The 25,793-nt window shown below is 39.6% G+C and overlaps 5 protein-coding genes across 8 annotated transcripts in view; 3 read left to right on the forward strand and 2 right to left on the reverse strand.

The window, feature by feature from the left end:
* Positions 1 to 25,793, reverse strand: part of LOC132981790 (cytochrome b-c1 complex subunit 8) — a 372,615-nt gene that overhangs the window by 14,146 nt on the left and 332,676 nt on the right. The window lies entirely within an intron of this gene.
* On the forward strand, positions 512 to 8,881 carry LOC132981768 (septin-8-A-like). 3 transcript variants are annotated; one of them, XR_009674648.1, is made up of 11 exons: positions 512 to 614; positions 1,671 to 1,785; positions 1,916 to 2,111; positions 2,591 to 2,777; positions 2,863 to 3,024; positions 3,322 to 3,418; positions 3,629 to 3,797; positions 5,655 to 5,787; positions 5,884 to 6,071; positions 7,099 to 7,170; positions 8,134 to 8,881. XR_009674648.1 is itself a non-coding variant. In XM_061047825.1 (10 exons), the coding sequence occupies exons 1-10, from the start codon at positions 585 to 587 to the stop codon at positions 7,100 to 7,102; spliced, it is 1,281 nt and encodes a 426-aa protein (XP_060903808.1). In that variant the 5' UTR covers positions 512 to 584; the 3' UTR covers positions 7,103 to 8,881. The 3 variants fall into 3 exon arrangements, 2 of the variants coding, with proteins under 2 accessions (XP_060903808.1, XP_060903807.1); XM_061047825.1 differs by having other exon boundaries at positions 7,099 to 8,881; XM_061047824.1 differs by lacking the exon at positions 7,099 to 7,170.
* Positions 9,519 to 13,331, forward strand: ccng1 (cyclin G1). The gene is made up of 6 exons (XM_061047827.1): positions 9,519 to 9,734; positions 10,637 to 10,894; positions 10,986 to 11,239; positions 11,541 to 11,619; positions 11,864 to 11,974; positions 12,151 to 13,331. Exons 2-6 carry the CDS (start codon positions 10,637 to 10,639, stop codon positions 12,340 to 12,342), a joined length of 894 nt encoding a protein of 297 aa, XP_060903810.1. The 5' UTR covers positions 9,519 to 9,734; the 3' UTR covers positions 12,343 to 13,331.
* On the reverse strand, positions 13,295 to 16,816 carry nudcd2 (NudC domain containing 2). Its single transcript, XM_061047828.1, has 4 exons — positions 16,410 to 16,816; positions 15,475 to 15,523; positions 15,205 to 15,356; positions 13,295 to 13,681 (listed from the first exon to the last, which is right to left on the reverse strand). Exons 1-4 carry the CDS (start codon positions 16,596 to 16,598, stop codon positions 13,598 to 13,600), a joined length of 474 nt encoding a protein of 157 aa, XP_060903811.1. The 5' UTR covers positions 16,599 to 16,816; the 3' UTR covers positions 13,295 to 13,597.
* Positions 17,135 to 25,751, forward strand: gabra6a (gamma-aminobutyric acid type A receptor subunit alpha6a). 2 transcript variants are annotated; one of them, XM_061047831.1, is made up of 10 exons: positions 17,135 to 17,308; positions 17,386 to 17,492; positions 17,588 to 17,655; positions 18,066 to 18,286; positions 18,377 to 18,459; positions 18,551 to 18,694; positions 19,617 to 19,769; positions 19,867 to 20,117; positions 21,799 to 22,043; positions 24,748 to 25,751. In XM_061047831.1, the coding sequence occupies exons 1-10, from the start codon at positions 17,262 to 17,264 to the stop codon at positions 24,767 to 24,769; spliced, it is 1,341 nt and encodes a 446-aa protein (XP_060903814.1). In that variant the 5' UTR covers positions 17,135 to 17,261; the 3' UTR covers positions 24,770 to 25,751. The 2 variants fall into 2 exon arrangements, with proteins under 2 accessions (XP_060903814.1, XP_060903815.1); XM_061047832.1 differs by having other exon boundaries at positions 18,096 to 18,286.

Raw genomic sequence — 25,793 nt, forward strand, 5'->3', positions numbered from 1 at the left:
AAGTCAGTATTCCGAGATTAAAGTCAGTATTCTGAGATTAAAGTCAGTATTCCGAGATTAAAGTCAGCATTCTGAGATTAAAGTCAGTATTCCGAGATTAAAGTCAGTATTCCGAGATTAAAGTCAGTATTCTGAGATTAAAGTCAGTAGTCCGAAATTAAAGTCAGTATTCCGAGATTAAAGTCAGAATTCTGAAATTAAAGTCAGTATTCTGAGATTAAAGTCAGTATTCTGAGATTAAAGTCAGTATTCTGAAATTAAAGTCAGTATTCCGAGATTAAAGTCAGAATTCTGAAATTAAAATCAGTATTCTGAGATTCTGATTCTTAGTCAGAACCAAAAAATGTTTTTTCAGTGGCTTAATCCTTTTCCGTAATAACTTAATATATGGATTATATAGAATATATTCTCTGAAATGCAGAAGGAGAGGTTAATACTGAGCTCTTGTAATGTCGCCCTCCAGCCACGAGGGGGTGTTGCCTCCAAGTGGCCTTATTGGATAGCAGCGCGACTCTGTTGGATGCTATGGTTAGATGTGAGGAGCTGGCCGAACATAGTATTCCTGAACACAGACACTTGTGACGATGGCGGCCAATGAGGTTGATGTTTTCGCAGTAAGTATGGTGATGTGTTGTCTGCGGAACCTGCGATAATGATTTGTTTTCGTAAGGGTAGACGTAGAAATTAGACTCGCTAAATACTAGCTTTCAGGTGCGTTAGAGAAAGAAGATGGTGATGAGCTGTGGGTCGGGAACGCAGCAGGATCGTGGTTAAGCTGCGGTCTATTCGGTAATGAAATGACATGTCGTTCCCGGGCAGGCACGCAGAAAAAGCGCACTTCGTCATCCGACTGTGCTGCATGAAACAGCACGGTGTACACTTGACTGTTTACACTGTCTACACCTTTGACAGGTGCACACGGGAGAGAAAGGACCGTGCGTTTGCATGAATCACTGGACAGCAGGTCTGCAGTAGACCCAAGTTAAGAGGATGAAAATAAGTAGCAGCCTCTTCATGGGGGATCTGGCTCTAGATTGCTCAGCGAAAATGTTAATGGACCAGCCAAAACGTGTAATTCGTGTCAATCTGTTGTACCATAGCGTTCAGTTTGTGTCTGCTATAGGTAGGCACGTGCTGTTTACAGGTTGCATTGCAAACGACGGAAGAGACCCCGTTAAGTTGAGGATGAGTGTGTGTGTATAAAGAGGAGTTATGGGTACCAGGGCAGCTAGCAGCTTGGATTTCCTCCATCCTGTGAAATAACATCTAAAGAAAGAGCTCTTTGTGTGTGTGTGTGTGTGTGTGTGTGTGTGTGTGTGTGTGTGTGTGTGTGTGTGTGTGTGTGTGTGAGAAAGAGAGGGACAGAAACGGATGATTGTTTTGTTGAACACATCCTGGTCCTCATGTTGAGCCACTTGCACGATGCCAGAATCTCAGCATCTCCCTGCTATAGAAGTAATGAACCATTTCCCAGCAAACACAGTCAGGGGAAAGTTTGAAATGTAAAGTACAGCAGCCTGCATGTGTTTGCAGGGTTACACTAATCAGGAAAATGTTGATAAAGTGTTCGATTGACAAATGTTAGTTAATCAAATAACACGTTAGCTTGAATAAAGTCTCACTCTCCGAACATGAGTTGAATGATCCTGACTGTTTTCCAAATACCTCAGAATGAAGAAAAGCGAAACCTGGAGCTCAGAGGCCATGTGGGCTTCGACAGTCTCCCTGATCAGTTGGTCAGCAAGTCAGTTGCTCAGGGATTCTGCTTCAACATCCTCTGCGTAGGTATGTATATGAAGGGAGGAAAAGTTTGTCATCCAAAATTCGAGCCATCAAAGTAACACGCTCTATCATGGAATTAGTCTTTCCCTGTATCTGTTCACCGCAAGTTATTTCCTCTCTCTATCTTTTTAAGGTGAAACTGGAATTGGCAAGTCCACATTAATGAACACACTTTTCAATACAATATTTGAAAACGAGGAAATCAGCCACTATGAGAAAGAGGTACAGCTACGCCCGCAAACGTACAATCTGCAGGAGAGCAATGTGAACCTGAAGCTGACCGTTGTTCACACTGTGGGGTTCGGAGACCAGCTCAACAAAGAGGAAAGGTAGAGATTCTTGTGTAACCCCTTGAGTGCTATGAAGACTGAAAAAAGGGATGAGATGTCAGAAAAATAAAATCTGTTATCAAAATAAATAGTAAGTGAAGCAGAAATCTTCATTACTGTTTTTATACAAAAAAAAAAGTACAAGTTAGTAATAGAATTGTCTCTTGGTCAGATCAGCACCAGCTACTAATCTTGTCCCCCTCTTTGCTCTGGAAGTTCAGCCAATTAACACACTGTTTCTGGCGTGGGCTTTGGGAGGGGAGAAGGGAATGTGGGATTGACTGGTAGAACTAATTCAATCTCAATAGACATCTGAGAGCTCCAACAGCAGGGAGTACAACATTTGAATGTTTTGAGTTTCAGAGTTTGTAACCGGGATACTAACGTGTCTCTCAAACATGAATGACAGTAATGATGCGTTAAATGTTCATACATGTAACGCTCATCTCATATTTCAACTCCCTATTTTTTCTGCACAGCTTTAAACCCATTCTTGAGTATATTGATGCCCAGTTTGAAAAGTATCTGGAAGAGGAGCTGAAAATTAAACGCTCCCTGTTTAACTGCCATGACACAAGAATCCACATCTGCCTGTATTTCATCTCACCCAATGGACATTCCCTGAAGTCCCTGGACCTCGTCACGATGAAGAAATTGGACAGCAAGGTGACCAAAGAATGCGGCAATGTGAATTTCAGCTTTTATTGTTTCTTGATCCTCAGTCCTTCACTCATATTATTTTTGAATGCAGGTGAACATCATCCCTGTTATTGCAAAGGCAGACACAGTATCCAAGAGTGAACTGGACAAATTAAAGATCAAGATAATGAGCGAGCTGGTCAGTAATGGAGTGCAAATATATCAGTTCCCCACAGAGGATGAAGCTGTCGCAGAGATCAACTCCTCCATGAATGTGAGTCAGAAACACAGATGTCTTTTGAAATATTAGGGTTTTCACCACTACTAATTAAGGTGATCATTTTTTGTGAGGTAGTATAGTAGTAATATTCATGATGTGAAATGGTGCGATTATAATGCTACAGGTAAGGTTGGACATGTAGCTGAAATAATAAATAGCACATGTTAACTGAAATGCAGGTTGTTTTCATCGGAATAAAATCCATAATAATAAAATACTAGTTTTATTCATAAATGTCATTTTATAGTCATTACAACATCAGCAGTGCTTTATGTTCCCTTTATGTTACAGACACATCTACCCTTTGCTGTGGTTGGAAGTGTAGAAGACGTCAAAGTTGGCAACAAAATGGTGAAAGCGAGGCTGTACCCCTGGGGTTCAGTACAGGGTGAGTGCACTGATTTGGTTCGACAAGCATCATAAAAAGTAGGGCTGGTTAGTCACATGCCTGCTGCTGATCTATTAATAGTTTTTTATTTCAGACATAATATCCAGACTTTCTGTGTTTATGAGCCCTTGTATAACAGCTGTTATTTACAATTCCCACTAAGCGTAAAAAGGTTAAATAACCATGATTGTTTTTTGGTTTTTTTTTCAGTCGAAAATGAAAGTCATTGCGATTTTGTGAAGCTGAGGGAGATGCTGCTGCGTGTGAACATGGAGGATCTCCGAGAGCAGACACATGCTCGACATTATGAGCTCTACCGCCGCTGCAAGCTGGAAGAGATGGGCTTCAAGGACACAGACCCGGACAGCACGTCGTTCAGGTGAGATTAGGGTTAGCCATGATGTAATGCACCTAGGCAACTTGAACCAGTGGAACTGCCCAAAAAAGCCTCAGCTCTCTTATTATTCAAAGCCATGCTGACAAGTGACTTAACCGCTTTTTTTTTTTTATATGATTTGGTAAGATGCTAATAAATAATTCTAAACTGTAGACAGCTCAGATGGGATTCATATCTCCAGGCAAGATGAGCTGACTTTGAGCATCTGTTATACAAAACCTACCAAATGTTCCGTCAGACTCGCTGTGCTTTGTTGACTTTAAGATCTGAGTTCCTTCCAATTTTTCAAATGTCAACAAAGACACACTCACACTTTTGAACAAATATACACAGGAAAAATATATTGTTATTATATAAGCATGAGGAATAAAATCAATGTTTTGTGGGGATGGAAGGGAAACGCTAATGAGACAATGATAGTTTTTAAAAAAAGATAAACTCTTATTTTATTGTTTTCTAGTTTGAGAAGTAAAAGTAAAACTTTCTCCTTTTCTACCAAAAGATTGGACACTAAAGGGTAATGCTTTGTGAGTCTATTTTTAGACTGCAGTTGAATTATTTAACCTAAAGTATAATTAATTGATGTCTTTGGGTATATTTTAGACTCATCTGAACCTTTTTAGTGCTTTCAGAAATTCCTGTAGAGATAAGCCATCTCCTCTAAATCATTTTGCATCAAGAAAACTTAAATAAAGTCTGGTTTAGACTTTTTAATAATGTTAAAATTGCAATGCTGCCCATTTCAAAGCAATCAACTGTGACGGAGAAATAAGTCACTGTAGCATCTAAATACTTTAGAATAAACCCATCACAATGTGAAGGAGATAATGTGTGTGATCATTTAGAGCTAAAATCTAGTTGTTGTTTTAGCTAACATTTGAAGAAATGTATAGATTTCAGAAATAATGTTGTTTGTATGTTTTAGAGTGAGTGGAGAATGTTTCTCTGGAAACCTAATGATATATATATATATTTGATATTGATATGTCATTTAAATATTCCCAGTTGATTGATTTTTTCAAAGAGCATTTTTATTAAATGTCAGGTGAATAGCAACTATAAAACCTGTTTAGCTCTTTGATTTAGACGTGTTAGAAAATGAAAGCTAGATTGGCAGCTACAGTCATGACAGACAAATTGTTGTAGATGGAATTATTTTGTGAATATGAAGTTCTAGATAAATAGTAGGGCTGAAGAATAGAGGAAAAGTGACATTGCAATATCTATATTGCGATATGATTACAGGAAGTTTCTTTCGGCTTAAATGTGGCATTTTAACATTTGAATCTTAATATCACAATTTATATATTAAAATCAATTTTTTTCTTAGTCCCACACTAAAGGACAAAAGGAAACGTGATGTGCAACGCTCATACTAAATAATCCGTATTAGCTTTAGCTATAGCTGTTTGCAACGTTTCTCTTGAATCCAAAGTAAATCAAGCCTTTTTTTACCATTTCATTTTCAGTAAATGCTCTGAGGGTAGTGCATAGCTACCTTGAGTTCGTACTGACTGCATGAAAATGGTGTGAGAGCATTTACAATGTACACATGCTGAGTGAGAAAGCATTGTTTTTTTTAGCATGGACACATTTTCTTATTGATTGCGATAAAACCAGACCTTTGTAATGTGTTTGTTTTGAAAGTTTATATTTTTGTGCAGCTCTAGTTAGTAGAACCCATTGTTTTTTTTGTTTGAGTTAATTCATTGATCCCCACCAAAGTGACATTTATGTTACAATTTAGCTAAGTATGAACCCAACAGCTGAAGCAACCAGCTCCAGAGTACTATCTATGTCACTCAGCACATTACATTGACCTTCTATGATGATCTTCAGTCTTCAGGAGACGTACGAAGCCAAGAGGAAGGAGTTCCTTGTAGATCTGCAGCGCAAAGAGGAAGAAATGAGACAGATGTTTGTCAACAAAGTGAAGGAGACAGAAGCAGAGCTGAAAGAAAAAGAGAAAGAGGTTAGGATTGGCATCATAATATATTTCATTTAAAAAAAATACCTCATTTGGTTTGCCTCACACTGTGCCCTGATCTCCACCATCGTCACCTTTTAGCTACACGAGAGGTTTGAGCAGCTGAAGCGAATGCACCAGGAAGAAAAGAAAAATCTGGAGGAGAAAAGACGAGAACTGGAGGAGGAGATGAATGCCTTCAATAGAAGAAAGGTTGCAGCGGAGACACTGATGGGACAGGCCCTCCAAGGCTGCTCACAACCATTCAAGAAGGACAAGGACAAGAAGAAGTAAGTTTACTTTTCTGCATGTGTGAATGATATTTCACTTCAAGTGGTCTCGTACGTTCACCATGGTTTTCAGGGTAAGCATCAGTGTTACTCAACACTTAGGTTTGTCGATCTGCCCAAGTATAAATGGTTTGAGATCACATACATTATATTCACAAACCAAGGTTATATTCTCTGACACAGTTTTTATAAGGAGTTGGACAGAGGAGGAGGCGTACAATGTGATTAATGAGAGAGTGTTATTTTCCCAGAAGCCATGTTGGCTCAGAAACCGATACAGGGACAGATTCAGACTGACAAAGGCTGCCCAGACATATAAGGAAGGGTCACAGCCTGCATGAGAACGCCTGATGGTTATTTCTCTGCAGGATAACCTGCCAGACTGCATCTCAGGCAGGGGCACTTCTGTTTACATTCGACTGCTCTCTCGATGCTCACACCATGTGAGACGCAGATGATACTCTGACATCCCACATAGAAAAATACGAATATCTGCAGGTGGAAACATCATAGGTCAGGATTCATTATCAATGCTCAAAAATACATACACTGTTAGAAGCCCATCATGTGCTTTGAAAATGCACAATTCCAAAAGTCTGGAAAGCATTCTGGAAATCAAATACTCTTGACAAAAAAATTTGAATCTGATATACGTGGCCATTTCCTGCCTGTAATAATTCCATCCAATCAGTTCCCTCAGACCAAATAAAGGTTTGATGGCTCGTCTGCCTGCCTAACAATCTAGCACGCTACCCCCAAGTATGGCAAAGAAAGGAAGTAAGATACACTTGTGTTGTCATCACTAATTCTGTGTATGATTAGAGGATGTGTTTTTGGGATGGGGCTTTAGCATATATTTCTTGACCAACATCCAATACTGATGCATCAGAATTTCATTCATTTATCATTTGAATTTCACTGTATCTCAAAACATCCTATCCTTCCGTCTGCCACCCTACCATTTTATTTTACTTTCTATGAGTTTTCCATATTTTGTTGTTGTCTATTTTGTCTTCTCCCTTTTCAGTTGATTTATCGGATATCCAGGAAAACCAGGAATGTCATCAGAATGGGAAAAGGAACATTACTTCCTGGCACTGTAGGTGTGGACTTAGTGTCACAGTGACCTAACGTTTGTGAGCCTAAATAATGTGATGGCTATAAGCCAGTGTTTTCATGATGGATTAAAAAGGTAGCTTTGCTTAGTGTTTTTAATTGGTCCCTAATGCTGACTGTTCTAAACACACAATCCACAAACTGTTCTTAACATGTAGCTTCTTTGTTATCTGTTCTTGTTACGGAGGTGTGTTGGTCTCCTGGTTTAAATGTAAACTTCTAGTGAGAAACATTAAGCCCTACAACAGGAGACTCTCAGTGAATGACTAATGAATGGATGATTTAGAGTTTTATAATTGGTTAAACATGCAGTAATTGTTTGTGTGTAATTGTGGATTATTGCACAAATTAAATGGTGTCCTACAGGTTTTTTTTTGACAGAATGACAAATCTATTAATGTTTTTTTTTTATTGTTGATTGTTAACGAAAGGATATCAAATGTAATAACATCATTCCATGCAAGGGTATGGAGACAATTTTGGGATTTATTCAACAAAATTCTGGATGGGAGTAAAATATTTGCCTCTATTTATATTTAAATAAATGCTAAAAATGGAAAACTGAACTTGGCACCAGTTCATCTGTTGGTCAGCTTAACCCCCACCCCCATCACCACCACCACCCCTTCTCTGAGCATCACATCAGTCATTTGTTTGATTTACAGCATTTCATATCGCATCCTTCATGACTTACTAAAAAACGTGGTTCCCTGATTTTAAATGACTGTGTCAACTCTGTTCCTATAAAATGCATAAATCATGTAATTCAAGCTTTTTTTTTTAGCTTCAGTCAGAAGCCACAAAGAGGACATATAACAAAATGCTTACTAAACTGAATAATCATTCTTTAATTTTAAGTATTTTTTATCTTGCTAAGATTGTCAAGACACTGATCAATAAGTTGCTTGTGCTGATAAATAACATGATATTTCTTTCCTTTTCATAGCTTCTTTAGTCTACCATCCGCGTGCTCCTTAACTTCAGGAAGGAATTTGAATTAGAAGACTTTCCACCACATTAAAGGATCACAGACTAACTATCAAGCTTATTATTTTTACAATGTGAAATAACAATTTTTGTAAGATTGCACTTACCATCCCTGGGAGTGAGTCAGCCTGCAGTCTTCCATGTCTACTAAACTCTCCTGTAAGCTTTCCAGCTGTGCTCTGTAGCATGGTCTCCGCATGGCTCCTAACCTCATTCCTACAAGTATTTAAAATGTCATTGCCAAAATCGCAGTTTTGTTCTAGATGTGCTTCCTTCTTTCATCTGCCATGTTGTGCTTGTAGCTTCTGGTTGATGACAAGTTACACTGTGAGATGTATCTTCTAAAGTTACATGATATTGCTAGTTAATGTTGTACAAATGTAACAATATATTATTTAACAGCACTTTAATTCAACCATAATTCAATTATTATCTTTGATCAGTGTGAAAGGTTCCCTATCACGTTAACATATCAGCCCTCATGTTGTTTATAATAGATATATTAAGAAGTGTTTCAAAGTTTTTAACAGTGAAAACTACATATATATATATATACCGTATATATACTGTTGCTACATGAGAAGCCTGGATGTATAGACATTCAGGGTTATATCTCTTAATGTCAGTAGATCTATATTACAGGTCTGTGTGGGCCTGCTTGGAGATTTGTAAATTCTCGTGTAATAAAGACTTGCTTTATTGAAAAAGTTATTTGTTAAGTCTATAATTGAACGTTTACTCAGAAAAGAATCGGAGAGAGTACAGGTTAAAAGCTGCAATGTCAGCAGGTTCGGGTCCTTCCAGACTGTTCCAGAAAACTGCCTGTAGGCGTCCATTAAAAAGGAGAATAGACAATATAGTCCGGCATTGTCTGGCCTATGGAACAAAAAGCTAATTAAAATGTCAGGAAATCCTTAGTGATCATCTCAGTTATCTAGAAAATACACTTATAAAGTCTGTTTTCTCTGTTGTTACTCTTGTGGACTATTTCTTGGTCTCTACTGCTGTAGCTTAGTAGCACAAAAACACAACTGTCTCTATTGATAATGTACCAAAGACTCTGTTGAATGGTTAAAAATAAAGTGATACAAATTTACAAGTATGACATTTTTTTTTTTGCCATCAGAATTAAATAGGAGACGGGACCATAGGAGGGAGTGTAGACTGTATAAAGAGTGACCCGCCTTTCCAAATCTGATTGGCTCTCTCGCCTGTAGAAGGCGGAACACAATTGTGAACGACTAGTAAATTATCCAATAGGAATGTGGAGCTTTAAACGTCATCGAACGAAGACCAATCGAAGCTCACCATGTTTGGGCATGGGCTTGGTTTTATGCCTGCCCTGATAACCAAACTTCCCTTTTCCCCATCGCCTTTCGCCAAGGGTAGGGGGGTGTGCATAGGCAAAAATTAAACTCTGCTTAAAACTTTCTTAAGTGAAAGTTCATACGTACACTTTTTTGTGCTTTAAAACTTTTTACTAACGCGTATTCAAAGCGTGTGGGGACTTTTTCCATCGCTAACTTTCACAACATTTGAGACAACGTAACTTGATCCAAGGTAAGTTTTCCAAACCTTCTCCTATCTCATATAACTTAACATTATGTGGAACTTGTATTTTGTTTTGTTTTTTAACCTTAACGAATGTTGTTTTTTGTCGTCGGTGTCTTAAAAGAAACTCAATTAACGCGTTAAACATTGAAAACTGATGTAGCATTGTGCTAAGCTTTAGCGGTCGTAGCTAGTGGTTACGTCTTACCTCGTCATACCACTATGAAAAAAAAAAATATATATATATATATATATTTACATGAATGAGGCTTTCTTCTTTCATTATTCACAGCCCACAATGTCTTGTCTCATAGCCGTAGCCACTGTTTTAGTGTTTTTATTGTCACCATCAGGCTCAGTGTTAGCTCCCCGGTGGTGAAGGCTCGGACATGTCCCAACATGTCGCCGGTCCTGCACTGGCCCTGCCCTCTTATGACCCAATGTTTGTCATTAAATGTCTCTGTAACCTACTTATTTTGAATCACAAGGAATATAAAATGACCTAATTATGAAACAATATGTTTGCATTTAATTGATAATGAGTAAAAGTCCCTGTTATGTACCCCTTCTCGTCTAGTTCAATGACAGCTGGTAGGGGAGAGCTTGTTACTTGATAGTCTACACATTTGGAAGCACTCCCATATCTCAGATTCTCCTGTGCACTTCATAACCCACAATCCATAGCGATTATTTAACTCCCTTCTTTTATCCTGAGTTTAATTCAATGGGCTATATTGGTCAGCACACTGTCGTATTTGAGCATCTATACCATTCATTGTATATAAGGACGACTAATAAACAAATCTTTTAGGTTTAATTAAGTTCTAACAAAGCCTGTGGTTACACAGTATTACATACATGTTTATGGTCATGCAGTTATAATGTAAAAACTTGTAATCCTTTCTGCACAGATGATTGACACAGTAACCGGAGCACAGCCATTTGCTGTTCAGCTGAAGGCCATGACTGATCTGGAGGGCAGATACCAACCGAAACTCAGTGGCTTAAGGCTCATTGAGGGCTCCCAGGACAATGGCCTCAGAATGACTACCAGATTGAGGGAGCTGGAGGTGAAGGACCTGCTGTCTCTGACCAGGTTCTTTGGTTTCAGCTCGGACACCTTCTCACTAGCCATCAGCTTGCTAGATCGATTCCTCTCTGTAATGAAGGTATGTAAATGTGTGAATGTATGAAAATCATGTTGGCCGCTTATAAATGGTCGAGTGATTTGTAAGCTTTATTTTCTCCCCTTTTCTGCAGATTCAACCAAAACACCTGTCCTGTGTGGGCCTGTGCTGCTTCTACATTGCAGTGAAGTCCTCAGAAGAGGAGAAGAATGTGCCTATGGCCAACGACCTGATCCGCATCAGTCAGAATCGCTTTACAGTGTCGGATATGATGAGGATGGAGAAGATAATCATGGAGAAGCTCTACTGGAAAGTGAAGGCTCCCACAGCCCTCCGCTTTCTCCGCCTCTTTCACAGCCACATCCAGGAGCAGCTCGATGCTGAGAGGTAAGGACAGACGCCCAAATCAACCTGCAGGGCAGAACCATGACTCAACGAGATTATATTTACCCTCCTAAAATGTGTCTTCTCTTATTTGGTTTTGAAGAGTACACTAGCCAAAAACATTTTATTAAAAGCCAGCAAGAACAATCTTATTTTAAGTCATGTAGAATGTTAGACATGTGGCATGTTTTAATATTTTTGTCACTGAAATGATTTGGGCGGATTGATTTCTGATCTAGTGAGCTCTGCCTCACACCACAACTTAACTTGTATAATGACACTAAAAGCATTTTTTCTTCTACAGCAAGACGATCCTGAGCCTTGAGAGACTAGAAGCTCAACTGAAAGCCTGTCACTGCTCATTTGTCTTCTCCAAAATAAAGGTAGGCATAAAACCGGTTCAGTCAAAGTTCCAAAAGATGGCCTATTTCGAGTTGAGTTTTTCAAGACCTCATAATGTTAAAGTATTCTACCCATGTGAAATAATTTAATGTTACATTGTAATACTTTTAAGTTTCCTCAGTGTTAAGCAACGTTATTTTTAAAGATAGTTTTTGCCAGGATTCTTGGAATTCGTTTACTGTTTGCACTTTGTGATTTAAAAATTAAAATGCTGTTTCTCTGCAGCCATCTCTGCTTGCCATGGCTCTCCTTTGTTTTGAGGCTGAGGAACAATATGACCCTGAGCACACTAACAACATACAAGAAGCCATTAAAAGTGTGCAGAAGCTTCTAAATGTAAGTATACACTAGGTTTGCAATGTTTAATATTCTAATTAATTGAAAAACTAAGAAGGAAATGTTTAATTTATGTAGTTTGGCCTCAATGATATGTGGGAATTGGTTTCCATTAAAATATGGAACATGCACTCTGTTCTGATGTCTGGTTAACTATTTATTTTTCCACTGTGCAGATAAGAGATGGGGACCTGGTTTGTGTGCGAGAGCTGGTTGGAAAATGCCTGGCTGAATATGCCACCACCAAGTGCTCCAGGCCCAACACCCAGAGGCTCCGCTGGACTATTTCAGGAAGAACTGCACGCCAGCTGAAGCACAGCTACTACAAGATTACTCATCTTCCAACCATACCCGAGTCAGCTTGTTAAATCCAGGGCTACGACTGGGTGGCCTAATGTGAGGATACAAATTACAGCAGTCCCTAAACTGTATTCATTCTCTGATTGGATATAAGTTTTGGTGACTTTCTCACAGTTTGGTCACCCACGTACGCCTTGACTTATTTTCCTTACAGATCTTCATCACAGATGGTGGACCTCTTTAAGGAAATATTTATGTTCAGGTTTTTCCCCAAGTTTGTGTTATACATTGATCAAGCAAACCAAATTTCTGCCCCCAACGATAAAAAGTAATTCTCTGTCAGAAAGGTTAGCCTACTACCATCTTGCATAGTTTGACTTTCCTGGTTGAGTTGCTTGCACAAGTGTACAGTATGTTCTTGTTTAAATCCGTACCCAGGTAGTTGGTATTTCCTGGAACGGGTTGCTAGTTTTAAGCTAATAAGTATGGAACCACCTAGGTCCTCAGTCCACCATGTGGAAGAGGAGGGAGAAGGATTTTGTGAACAGCAAAAATGGAACCAAGAAATCGGGCCCAAAATCCTTAACTCCTACCCTAGGTTGCTAAAACTGTCCTAATTGCACACTCCTACCCAAGGTGATTTTTTTATTTTTTTTATGGCGAGGGAACTCCGGTTTCTCCGTTGAAGTGAGGCTAGTGAGGCTAGTGAGCCATCATGTATGGTTAACAAAACTGTTGAAGGCTGTTTAGTCCTCCACAGTTAAAGATGAGTTGTTTTCACAGATTCTTGATTTGTGTACACAGAGTGAAGCACCTCGTGTATTAATTGATTTCAGTTGTCAATTATGCAGAGAACTCTAGAAAAAAATGGTCATTGCAGTGGAAACATAGGTTGGAATTTTGTTTTGAATTTTCTTTGCCAATTTCCCTGTCTAGTTTAAGTTTTTTTTAAAGAGGCAAAATAAAATGTGTTCTCAAATTGAAAATAGCAAATTGAATACACCATCTGGTTAACCCATGTACTTGTACCTTTCAATAAAACTTTATTGAAAAGCTATTGCTTTGCGGTCTTCTCATTATTGAAGGAAAACATTTCACAGGCTTCTTGACAGGTGAATAATTCCAATGAACTAAAAAGACGTGAAGGCTCCTGTGACAGTGTCTCTCAGACAGTAAAATCATGAATACCGCCCAACTTTCAGTTCGGAAGGCAAATATATTCTCAACTACTGACAGCAGCAAATCTGATTAATTCACTTCTCTGCATGTCATGAAGCTGTCCTTAGGCAGAGCACGTATCTCCAGCACTCAACATGGAATCTGTCACTTCTGTAAGCTGGAGAAGTCCGGACCACCACCTGCAAAATTCCCAGAGATCTCTGCACCGCTGAAGTCAAATCCAGGATTCTAGCAGAGAAGGAGTGAAATGAACACATTAGCAGGAGCTAGGTTGCTACATAACAAGGTAATCATACATAGTCATCTTACAATGCACTTTAATTTGATGGCGTCTGAGAAATAATTTGTGACTTCCCTTCTGCAAACAAGCCGGTTAAAGAAATGAATGTAGGAATTGTTAATTGCGTAAACAACTGGCAGTACCACGTAAAACAAAAAAACTGTCGGGTTCTGAGTTAATTAAGAACTTTGATTTTACTGGTTAGATTATTTGGCTAACATTTCTAGTATGGGCTGTAGACAACCATCAAGATCTCATCAACTCTTAAAATTGCATACTTGATATTTTTTATTTAATGTTTTCTTATAATGTGACAAGAAAGACAGAGACAGCAACAATCTGCAAGGCAAACTGTAAAGACAAGAAAGGCCCTTTTCACCATTTTTCACTATGCGCCACAGGGACTTGGCGGGGGTGACAGTTCCAACACTTGTACAGAATATTATTATCGTCTAATATGCCTTGTCAACATAATTTTTTCCAATCAACTTTTCTCTTATGTCAGTCAATGAGGCATGTTGTCCACTATCATAGTCACTGACAATCGATGCTGCACACAGTATAATAAGTCCATAAACCAGGTATGTATAGCAGTGCACTTTGCACATTTTCTGAGTATTATTATTAGACTGTAGTATTATTACATATTGTGTAGCTCTTGACTGTATATTTAGACCAGTGTAAGTGCATAAGTGTGCAAGTCCCACCACAGCCATGGGCCCTGTGTAGTGCAGTGTCTTCATTTAGTTGATTATCTATCATTTGGAGAAGGATGCTGAATGTTTCAGTATTGCATCCCACTGCTCTGCACTGAGGGCGATTGTAGTTTGGTAGAGGCAGTGTTGATAGCAAACAATAGGTTAAATAATTTATATATTTATATAACAAACAGTTTCCTCATCCAGCATTACCGTCCTACAATTCATAGCTTTCAGTGACGTCACCAGCGCGGAGGGCAAAAAACGCTCAGGAAAGTAACGGCCACCGTTGAAAACAGTTCAGAACTGCAGCACAGGCTTTAAATTTAACATCTCCTATAAACGACACATGTTTACATCACCTGACAACCATAGCGATAATAAGATAAACTTTGAGTTTGGGGCACTTTAACAACACGGGAAACTATTTATATCGCTAGAAACGGCTAACGATTTTCTAGATCTGGGTATAATTTTTTTTCAGGACAGATCACAGCTGTAAGTACTGTAGAAATGTAGAATCCAGGCCAAATTTGATTTCCAACTCATGACATGGTTTAATATCTCTGCTCCTTAAGAGCCGACCAATTTCACTGATTTTGTTTTAGCCAAGTGCTTTTTGCCAGTGTGAGACCACCTGCAGTTAACACTGGGTTACAGCACCTTCCTAGCTAATAAATGCACAGTAGGTATCAGGTACGCACCTGATGACCTGTAATAACGGCTTGGCAACATACACCATGACCCTACAGATGGTACTTCATCAAACTGACCTCCCGCTGGAACCTTTCCAGAGTGAGCTTTCTCTGCATCTGGTCCTGGACCCAGGCATTTGCACAGTACTCTCCCTCCAGCAGGGACGACCAGCAGTTTCCTGCCTCTCTGTTTGTCTTCATCAATATGATCCGGATTAGACACTTGTCCTCTGAGCACAAAAAAAAAAAAGGTAAAAAAGGTAAATAAGGTGGGATATGGTTGCTGTTGCTGGTTTTTTTTTTCCACATTTGAGTTAAGCACATGTAAGTTAAAGGTTTGCAGCCTACCTAGTGTCCATGTGGCCTCGTCAGACATGGTTGTGTCAAACAACCTGCCCTGACAGAATGTTAAAAACAAAGACATTGGGAGGTTATTTGTGCGTTTACACAGAAGCTTCAAATGTTCCCGAGTAAATAACTTCAGTCTAAGTGATAATAAAGATGTACCACTATTACACCACAGAGAATTTCTTACAGCACATTTTTCCTCTCAAACGATAACCTACATCCTAGGGCTGGGAAATACATCGAGTTTTTAAGATATATCGATATATTTTCAAACAAGATATCGGGTAAGACAATATCGTTAATGTCGATATAGTTTATGTTGCGTTAAAGTAACGTCACAGAGGTGCCAGGTCACCTTTTTCTCATCTCACCGGTGATGACTGACTGTCTGTCCCTCTTAACCCTGCTCCTCCTCTCTCTCTCTTTTATTGAATTTAAGGAACATTTTTATTTTATAATATTACTTTTTAAATTCACAAACAGGTAAGTTTATTTTTCCATGTGTTTTCACTGTTAATAAAATACATATCGATATATATATATCGAGTATCGCCATTCAGCTAAACAATATCGAGATATGAGTTTTGCTCCATATCGCCCAGCCCTACTACATCCTGTCATGATCAGGACATAATGTGACTCACTTCACCTCTTACCAGATGCAGTAACTCATAAATATGATACTACACATGTGTTTGTACAAACTGTAAACATTTAAAAGTTTGCACTATGTGACTTCTGCTTAATCCAATTTTTGTTTACTACTGTGTAACTACTTTTACCTTATTCAAATACCTTAGTATACCACCACTAGCTCTGCTTCAATATGAAGAAAATCAAATCAAATCAAATCAAATCAAATCAAATCAAGTCTTATTTTGCATAATGTTGACAGCAAGAAGGGAGAAGTTGAAACATTCACTTGGGAAACGTACCTTGAATATTTCATTGCCTCTGACATGCAGCTCGATGTCTCTGGATCCCAAACGACACTTGACCTCTTTAGCAGAGGTCCCGTGGGGCACGTTGACTTCGATGAAAACCTCCTCCATAGTCTGGTACCAGGACCCCCACGGAGTCTTACAGGGGACGACCCCGCTCTTCTCCTCAAAGTGCACAGACATGCTGCGGCTCTGCACGGGCTCACAAGTTGGCTACCCTGAGCCACGTGACTTATCCTAGATGCTATGTTTCCTACGCTGTCTAGCTTTACTGCTCGAGAGTTGTCAACTACTTTACAACCCTGTTATTTGGGTAATATGTCGCTCAGTTGTTTGAGCGATTAGTTGTTGTGTTTTCTAGCGCCATGTTGTTATGCCCTCCCACTCTCGAAATGTCTTCTTCTTCTTATCAGTCAATACTTCAGTTCCGGTTTTGAACGACATCGCGGCTGCAGCGCCACCTGCTGTCCAATCAATTTATAACAACGTGAAAAGGCATAGGCCTACATGACAGAAGATTTTTGAGTTTGTTGTTTTAATGGCTGTAGTGTAAAAATTGATCTGAAGACTCTTTATTTTTGTTTAAATGATCACACTTGGTGTTCGAGGGGGACCAATAGAATCCATGGTTTGTCTAAAAACGGAGAGGATTTACTAATCTTTTAATTAGATTACTTTTGGCTCCTTAGTGCCTTCTGTTTCCTTATGCACACCTACCAGTCACTTAAATGACACCAACAAGGACCTGTTCCTTTATTCTTTTACTCCCCTCACAAACCGATTTTTTTTTAGATATGAGTGTCTCAGTAAGTTGACTTCAAACTAGGTGAAAAATCACTGCCAAGGATGACTATTCTGCAATTAACTTTAGTTACTTTTATGTGCTGGATAAGGTAAGTCCTCTTTTTCAACTTGAATGTAAATTGGAGTACAGTGAACCTAGATATTTAATGTAATATTTTTTCCGCAGTCTTTGTAATGCTAATGGAAATGACAGGATTTCCTCAGACAACATCACTCGCATTTTAGACAGACTTTTGGATGGGTATGACAACAGGCTGCGGCCAGGATCAGGAGGTAAGTCAAGTCCTTAAGCTTTGTTTCTAAACACTAATAAAACATTTAAGCATATTTTACTGAGATACAATCTTGTTGCATGGTGTACATTGCAGGTGGAGTTACAGAGGTGAAAACAGACATCTTTGTCACCAGCTTCGGACCTGTTTCAGACGTTGAGATGGTAAGAAGATTCTGCTGCAAAGAGATGTATATATGCTGGCTGTGTGAGACACCAGCGCTTCAGGCAGTCTGCCTTGAGACCATCTAATGAGCTTTAATCTGTTTGACCAGCCTTATAACTCCATTATTGATGGTGTCTAAATCAATATGACAACAAGTCAGGCAGAGCAAACGGCTGAATGGATTGATTAATGATTATCTGAGATGAGTGGCATCCATCATTGCCTCGTCATCTCTCCTCACCTTCAACTGCAAGTTGTAACGGCTCTTTAGTGTCATGCATGCTGATAAATGATGGAGATTGCATGTTTGGGGTGAAAAATATTAAAGGTTAAATAAACTCTTTAGGGTTTTATAAATCACAGAAATATCAAATGCATGTTTTACATTTATGTTTTGTCCATGCTTCAGGAGTTCACCATGGACATGTTCTTCCGTCAGATGTGGGTGGATGAGCGGCTAAAATTTGAGGGCCCAACTGAGATCCTCCGTCTGAACAACAGGATGCTGGATAAGATCTGGACCCCAGACACTTTCTTCCGCAATTCCAAGAAGGCCATTTCTCACAACACGACCACACCAAACAAACTCTTCCGCATCATGCAGAATGGGACAGTCCTCTACACCATGAGGTAGTCTTATATCCAACCTTTATTGTACTTTTTTTAAAGTATTAAGTTCATATGCAAAGATGACTCAGGTTGGTTTCTGCATGCGTTCAGACTCACAATCAGTGCAGAGTGTCCAATGAGACTGATGGACTTCCCCATGGATGGCCACACCTGTCCTCTAAGATTTGGAAGCTGTAAGTATAACTAACTATTTTTGTCCTTGTTCATAAATGTGTCTAACCTTTGGGATTTATAAAAGTTTTTCCAAAAAATCTTTCCATTTAGATGCCTACACAAGCAATGAAATCATGTTTACTTGGAGGAAGGGGCCAATAGCATCCGTTGATTGTCCCGCAGAGTCCATAAGTCTTCTGCAATACGATCTGGTGCGAAACACTTTGTCCAGCGAGATATTCAAATCTAACACAGGTAACTGCATCTAAATTATAAGATACAAGTATTTGTAGACGTTTAATCTTTATATCATAATCATGAGCTGAAATGAGTCCCAAACTCTGTTCAAGTGTCACTTACTCCCCCACAATGGATTCATATAAAAGGAAAGACTTCCTTGCCATCTTCTGTAAGATGCTTACGTGGTCAGGCCTTATGTTAATAAATACTGTGATATTTAAAAAGAAGTATCAGTGACAGAACCAAACGGTGACAGAAAGGAGGACAGATGGAGGTGTTCCTGCGATGTGCAAGTGTGTGTATTTCTGTGTCTGTGTGGGTGCTGTATTTTTTTTTACCACAAGAAGCAGAAGTGCTCTCCTGCTCCAGATTCCTGGAATGGAGAGGAAAAGAATGAGGCAGACTCCGAAACTTAGAGATGATATCCATTAAGAAAACAGAGAGAGAGAGAGAGAGAGAGAACCTCTGCTAACGTGTGTGTGCGTGTGTGTGTGTGTGTGTGTGTGTGTGTGTGTGTGTGTGTGTGTGTGTGTGTGTGTGTGTGTGTGTGTGTGTGCGCGAGCGTGCGTGCATGCTTGCGTGCCTGTGTTTAGACAGAGCAGGGCAGTGTTACGCATTGTGACACTGCATGCTCTCCTCCTGCCCCCTCCACACTCGCTCCTTCCTCTTCACTTCATCCCGTCTCCAAATGTCTGCTGTCCTCGCTCCTCCTTCCCTCCTCCTTTTTGTCCTTCCTCTCCTCCTTCCTCCTCTTCTCTCCGTCACATGATGTCTCTCGGTTAGTGGGCTATTCCGGTCCTCACAACAACAAAAAATATATTTCTGTCTCTCTCAGCAGCAATTCTGTTTCAAGGGCAGACAAGGGCATCTGTTTAGTGGCACCCTGCCGTGTCCCCCCTCGGGGTTGCTCTCTTCACACATGCTATTTATCTTGCAGGTCACTACTCTGTGCAGGTGGTCTACTTCCACCTCCAGAGGAAGCTGGGTTACTACCTCATACAGACGTACATCCCTCTTATAATGGTGGTAGTGCTGTCTCAAGTCTCTTTTTGGATCAACAAAGAGTCTGTTCCTGCACGAACAGTCGCTGGTATTCCCATCTTACCACCAATGCTTTTGCTTAATAATCATATTTGATATTATTTTACACCTCAATGTGTCTTTCATGGTTTCCCTTCTTCCTCCAGGCATCACCACAGTGCTGACCATGACCACCTTAAGCATCAGCGCTCGTGAGTCACTTCCCAAAGTAGCTTACGCCACGGCCATGGACTGGTTCATTGCTGTGTGTTTTGCCTTTGTGGCGTCGGCTCTCATTGAGTTTGCAGCAGTGAACTACTTTGCAACCCTGCAGGCCCACAATCTAAAGAGGAAGAAAACAAGACAGGACAAGCCAGAGGTGTTGGCCAGCACCCCTGATGACGGTGAAACTGTTTCGGTGAGCCGCTGAATTCATGATGATAATCAAGGGAGAATGAGTGTTCACTATCATCATCATTTAATGAAGTGTAGCAGATATCAGCGCGCCTTTACAAAAGAATATACAAAATAAAAGCTATTTTTCTTTCACTATTTTAGCTCATATTTAGCATAACTACACAGAAAGGGAAACTTTTTAAAATGAAGATGGTGTACTTGTGTTTTGAAGCACTTTTCATCAGAATGTCTTTTTTAATATTCATTTTTAAAACCAATTTAACCAATTTAAGCAAAATTCTGAAAACAGCATCCCAAGTTAGATCACATTTGACTGGCGTGTTGGCGACATATGCAAAACAAACATATGCTATATTTCATGCTCTGGAATATGGCATGTGGCATCATAAGTTAAGAGGTTTTAAAAGGGCTTTAGAGTAGAACTGTTACAGTAATAATTTACGAGCTGCTCTATGTTTAGGCTGTGATATCTGAGGAAAACAACGACATGAAAAATAAATGTTGCTAAATGCATTTTAAAGTTTATAGAAGTTAATCATCGTGTGAAATGTGCTCAATAACATTCTTGCCAATAGAGATGTGTGTAAGATGCATATAAAGCTACCACTAGCTTCTGTTGACTTAACTCCAGTAGTTTAAGCCAATAGTTTTACCTTTCTTTATGATTTGATGCTGAGATGATCTGGCCAGCTGCCACCTATATATAGCTGCATTGATAATTATGTCATATACTTGGCAACAAAGCAAATCATATCTATAAAGTGTTTTTTTAAAGGAAGAAGAAATGTCAGAAACTGCTCTCTTTTCTTTACAATTCAGCTTTTTTTTCCACAAATGTGTTTGTAGTACACTCATAAGAAGTTTATTCAAATAAAAAAAACGTACAATCGTCTCTAGGTAAAAAGGCTTTTATCTACCGCCAACTCTGTTTCAAGAGGCAAAAGAAGTCTTTTCTAAATTCATGCTTAGACTTGGAAAACGGATCCAATCACCATCACGCAGCACCCTGAATACATTTAGATACTGATGTGAATAGAGGCACAAAGTCTCCTTTCTGTTGCACGGTGAGTGTGATGCAGGGATGTTGATAATGTACAGGATGTCTGCAGCTCCATAACTCAGATGGAGAGAGAAAGAAATCATGCCACAGATGGGAGGTCTGTTTCAATGCATTTTCAAGCAGTCCCCTCGCCTTTCTCATTCTTTGCATTCAGGGCACAGCACACATTAAATAGTAATATGTGCTGTTGTAGCGCTCTCATCCAGCTATATGCTTTATGCTAATACAGTAAGCCACCACAGCGTCCTCCTGGGATCTGTCTCACGTGTAGGGCTCATGGTTAGATGCTTTAAAAATAGCCTCAGTGTGAGAACAGAGAACAACTCCAGCGCTCCTCTCTGCATAATCTCCTCATCATCCTATGGGCATCTAGCAAACTACCTGCTGCATTCTGTAGGGATGTTGGCATGCCATTGAGAGAAAGCTCCCATGGGAATAAAACCTCACTTCCAGGCTTAAATACATGTTTACAGCATGTTCTTATCACCAAACATACATTCTAACAAGAAATTCCCCTTTTTTACGCAACCTACCATTTCTATCTCATTGAGCAGAAAGTCCACACCAACCCCATCTCACCTTTTCCCTCTTTTTCTCCAAACACCCCCAATCCCCCCACTAGTTGGAGAGCAGCCCTCAAGAAGGCCTGAAGAAGAGAAACCATTCAATGGCTCGCAGTGAGCCAGGAGATGCTCCTCAACTGCCCATCTTCCTCCAGCAAGGCTCAGCTGTTCCTCAAATCCCACAGCTGGCCGGCACCAGCCCCATCGACCAGTACTCCCGCATCCTCTTCCCCCTGGCATTCGCCCTGTTCAATGGGTTCTACTGGTACATCTACCTGGCCAGGGACACCATGGAGAGGGCCAGGTACGGTCATCACAACTCTCTTTTTACAATCATTTCTATTTCACTTCTAGTAATGTTACAAGAGTCTGATGAGATTTTTCAACAAATCCACAAAACTGACAATGAAAAATCCTGCAACCACTATCCAGGGACCATGAAGACACACAAATGAATAATAATGAATAACATTCATTAAAACTACAGTTTCCAGCTATTAATGGACATTACTTTAATTTTTAATAGGACAAAATCATAGTTGAAAATGTATATAGAGCAGCAGAAATGAATCTGAAAGACATGCTCATTGGTTATCTTTATTGTTTCTTTTGTCTTATCAGTAAGAAATATTGTTTTTGACATTAGACATTAGACATCTAAAAAAAAAAAAAAAAAGGCAGCAGGTAGCCAAGTATCAAAATGAGACTGCAGGGCTCAAATAAGTACAATAAGGTGACGCTGAAGTCATGTAACCACTGTGTAGCTGGCTCATGCCCAATTTCAGCTATTCTACTTCTGCGGATTGTGTTTATGCTTTGAAATCAAAATAATCATTACGAATCAAATTTCCAAATGTTTTTGTCTTTTAATGACGGGCAGTGCTGGGCTGGCCTAAAAAAGAACTGGTCATGCAGCACTTTGTGCCATGTAAACTTTAAGTTAGCAATCTTTGTTATAATATAGAACAACACGGGCATTGTCCTTTAAATGTTCATCAACTGTGGCTAACGTTGATAACTACAATTAAGTGCTGACATTTCTACTTGTACTACCCCACTTATATAAAGCAATCTCTAAAACCTTATCAAGCGTGTGCAGTTATGACAGAATAATGATCTCTTCACATTGTTTCCTCTGTACATTGGAGGGCTAAAGAGAAAAACAAAGGTCACTTGAAGGGACAAAAATACAATAGTTATAAAGCAATATGCAAAAAACAAACATTTCTATCTTTGCAAATCTTCAAATGTATTTATTTTCTTCTTTTTTTTTTTTACACTACATGGCAAATTTTAGGTCTACCACGAGCCACTAACATAAACAAACACACTTCTAGTGTTATCACATCTTACAAGTAGGCTTTCCCTTTGGGGTTTGACCTTAAACCTTTTGAGTCTTGTGTGACTAGGCAGCAGATTCAAAAAGCCATTCATGCAAAAAAAGTGAAAAAAGTAGAGACATACTTGGAGGAAATCAAGACTTCTTTCAAAATGAGGTTGAAGGCAAAAAGAAATCAGATGATGGATCTTCATCACCTTTTGTCTGTTAAGTTGGTCAAATACGCACAGCCCTAAAAACCACTGGAGTCATTATATACACAAGTACTCAAGTCTCACGTTAGACAAAAAAACAGTTTTCAACATTGTCATATTGTAAAGAGGTTTAATCCATTTATTTGGAAAAACTTCATTAGATACAAAAAATGTCTGGATAGTTTATAGTATTTTTGATTGCTTAGCTCACCCTCCTCTGCTGGCTTTATTTACAGGACCACTAGAGGTGCAGCTAGGGGGCCTGCACAATCAGCCTCACATCAATAGGATTTAATCAGTCTGAGAGTCAACATCTTATCATTTATTTAAATAGAATTTAAAAACAAGCTACCCAACTGTAACTGTATCGTGTCCTATGTTGCATATTATCTCTTCTCGTTACTCCAATTGTATCGTATAGTATCTGTATTTGTATTTTACTATTGCACGTACGTTAATGTGTCATTTTCAATTATAAGATGCCAAAGAACATCTGGCAAAGCTGATGAAAATGAGCCCTTTGGCTAAATTGGTTACATTTACATCTCTCTGAATGTTACTTAATGTTACTTAATGTACGCTGTCCCTTTTCAAAAAAATGCAATAAATTAATAATGTATCTGTATCTGAAAGAAGAACAGACCTGTCTCACTCTGCTCTAATTATGAAAGCTTCTGTGGAACAATAACTACACACGTTCTTGTTTCCAAGGACTTTTATCTAGACAGAAAAGACATCAGTACTTTCTAATGCTGAAACAGCCCAGGGAGTTGTTAGGTGGCGTTGTTTGTGCGTTGATGCCAGCACTGTGGCTTTTTAGCATCATCATAGGTTTACAATAGAAAAGGGGCCAGCTGTTCAGTTAACTTGAGAAGAAAATCGTGCATCAATCTCTCCCCTTTTATGTAAGGGTTTACCTGAGGGCTGGTAAAAAAATGTTTTAATGACAACTCTGTTTCTCCACAGGGAGCAGGTCTCACAGGCAAAACAAACGAGAGCTTTCTTTGTACATTAAGCACATGAAAAAGCAGCGATTCTCTTCCCCGCTTATAAGTGAGCCACTTATAGAACACAAAGCTCCATGTCCAAGAAAGAGAGAGATCCAGTGCAGGAAGATGGAATAAGAAAGAGGGAGTTGGAGGAGAGAGAGATGTGTTATGTAACACCAGGGAGTGCAAATCTGCTCATCATGCTTCTCATGTTCCTGTCAGAGAATTTTTATGCTTGTTTTGTTTATAATGTTCTGCAGAATAATGAGAGAGACAAGATGGAGAGCGTGAGAACAGCTGCATCACATCTATTCCCATTACATGTATTTTTTTGCCACATCCCCTGCTCTGTGCTCATGAAGAAGACACAGAGAGGAGAAGAAGAGTGAGCACGGAAACGGTTTTTGGCACCACGGAGTCTTGTGAATGTGATTTTTTTTTTTTTCTGGAGCCTCCTCTCACATTTTGTGCTCTGCTGTGTTGCAGGGATGTGGAGGTTCAAATCTAAAAGGACCTGGAAAAGGGCACGTGCAGCCGGAGAGACCTTCAGCATCCAGCCCGCCTCACCTCACCCTCCTCTCTCTCTCTCTCTCTCTCTTTCTCTCTCGCTCTATAGTGAACAAGCTCTCAGCAGTCACTCTGCTCTCATCCGACAGAGGAAATGAATCAGAAACTCATTTATTCTCCTGCCACACATCTATTCATTTCACAGGCTGTGACCACTGCCCACTTGTGTTCTGATCAGTAGCTGAAGAGCTGCCCTTCACGGGAGCATCAATCACTTTAAAACCCCGCCGAATACACACAACAAGAGACACACGACACACACATACAGTACAGCCTATGACACACACTTAAGACAAACACAGACCCAGAAACACATCAAAAAGAAGTGGATGATATAATCAATGATGGCTGTAACTGGTGGTGATGCAACAGTGAACCAATGCTTTCTGAAGCCTGCCCTCTACAGAAGCACAGCTCCCACTACAACAAGATCAAAGGCAATTTAGAGAAGGCTCGCATCCCTCCCCACAGCTTCAGGAATGTACTCAAACCTGAGAAAATGAATTGTGGGGATTGTGTTTTCCATCCCATCTTTCTTGCTTTGGCTCCCCGGTGCTCCCTTTGCATTTTCATATCCACTGTAGGACCCCTGAAAACATTGCAGGGTAGAGAAGCAATTAATTCTCGTGGGTTCTGAGGATTTAAATATTCTATTTTTGTACAGATGGTGCATGATTGTTGGCAAGAGATGTCTGTTTATGCATAATGGATGGATGCTCATTTTAGCCCTTTTACATGTCCAGTAGCATAAAAGCTGAAGGTAAAAACTTGATGTTAACTTGACATTTTGGCCACTTTAACCCTTTCGTGCATCCTGATGTTTGACCTTGTCAGCACACACACAAACCCGTCTGTCATGTGGTAATTAGAATGGATAAAACAAGCTTCAAATAAACGCTGTTGTTGTTGTTTTCTCTCCTGGATTAAGCGTTTGATTCTTCATTACGCACATCCACTTGTCCCTT

This window comes from Labrus mixtus, chromosome 10 (assembly GCF_963584025.1).
Source record: "Labrus mixtus chromosome 10, fLabMix1.1, whole genome shotgun sequence".
Taxonomy (NCBI): domain Eukaryota; kingdom Metazoa; phylum Chordata; class Actinopteri; order Labriformes; family Labridae; genus Labrus; species Labrus mixtus.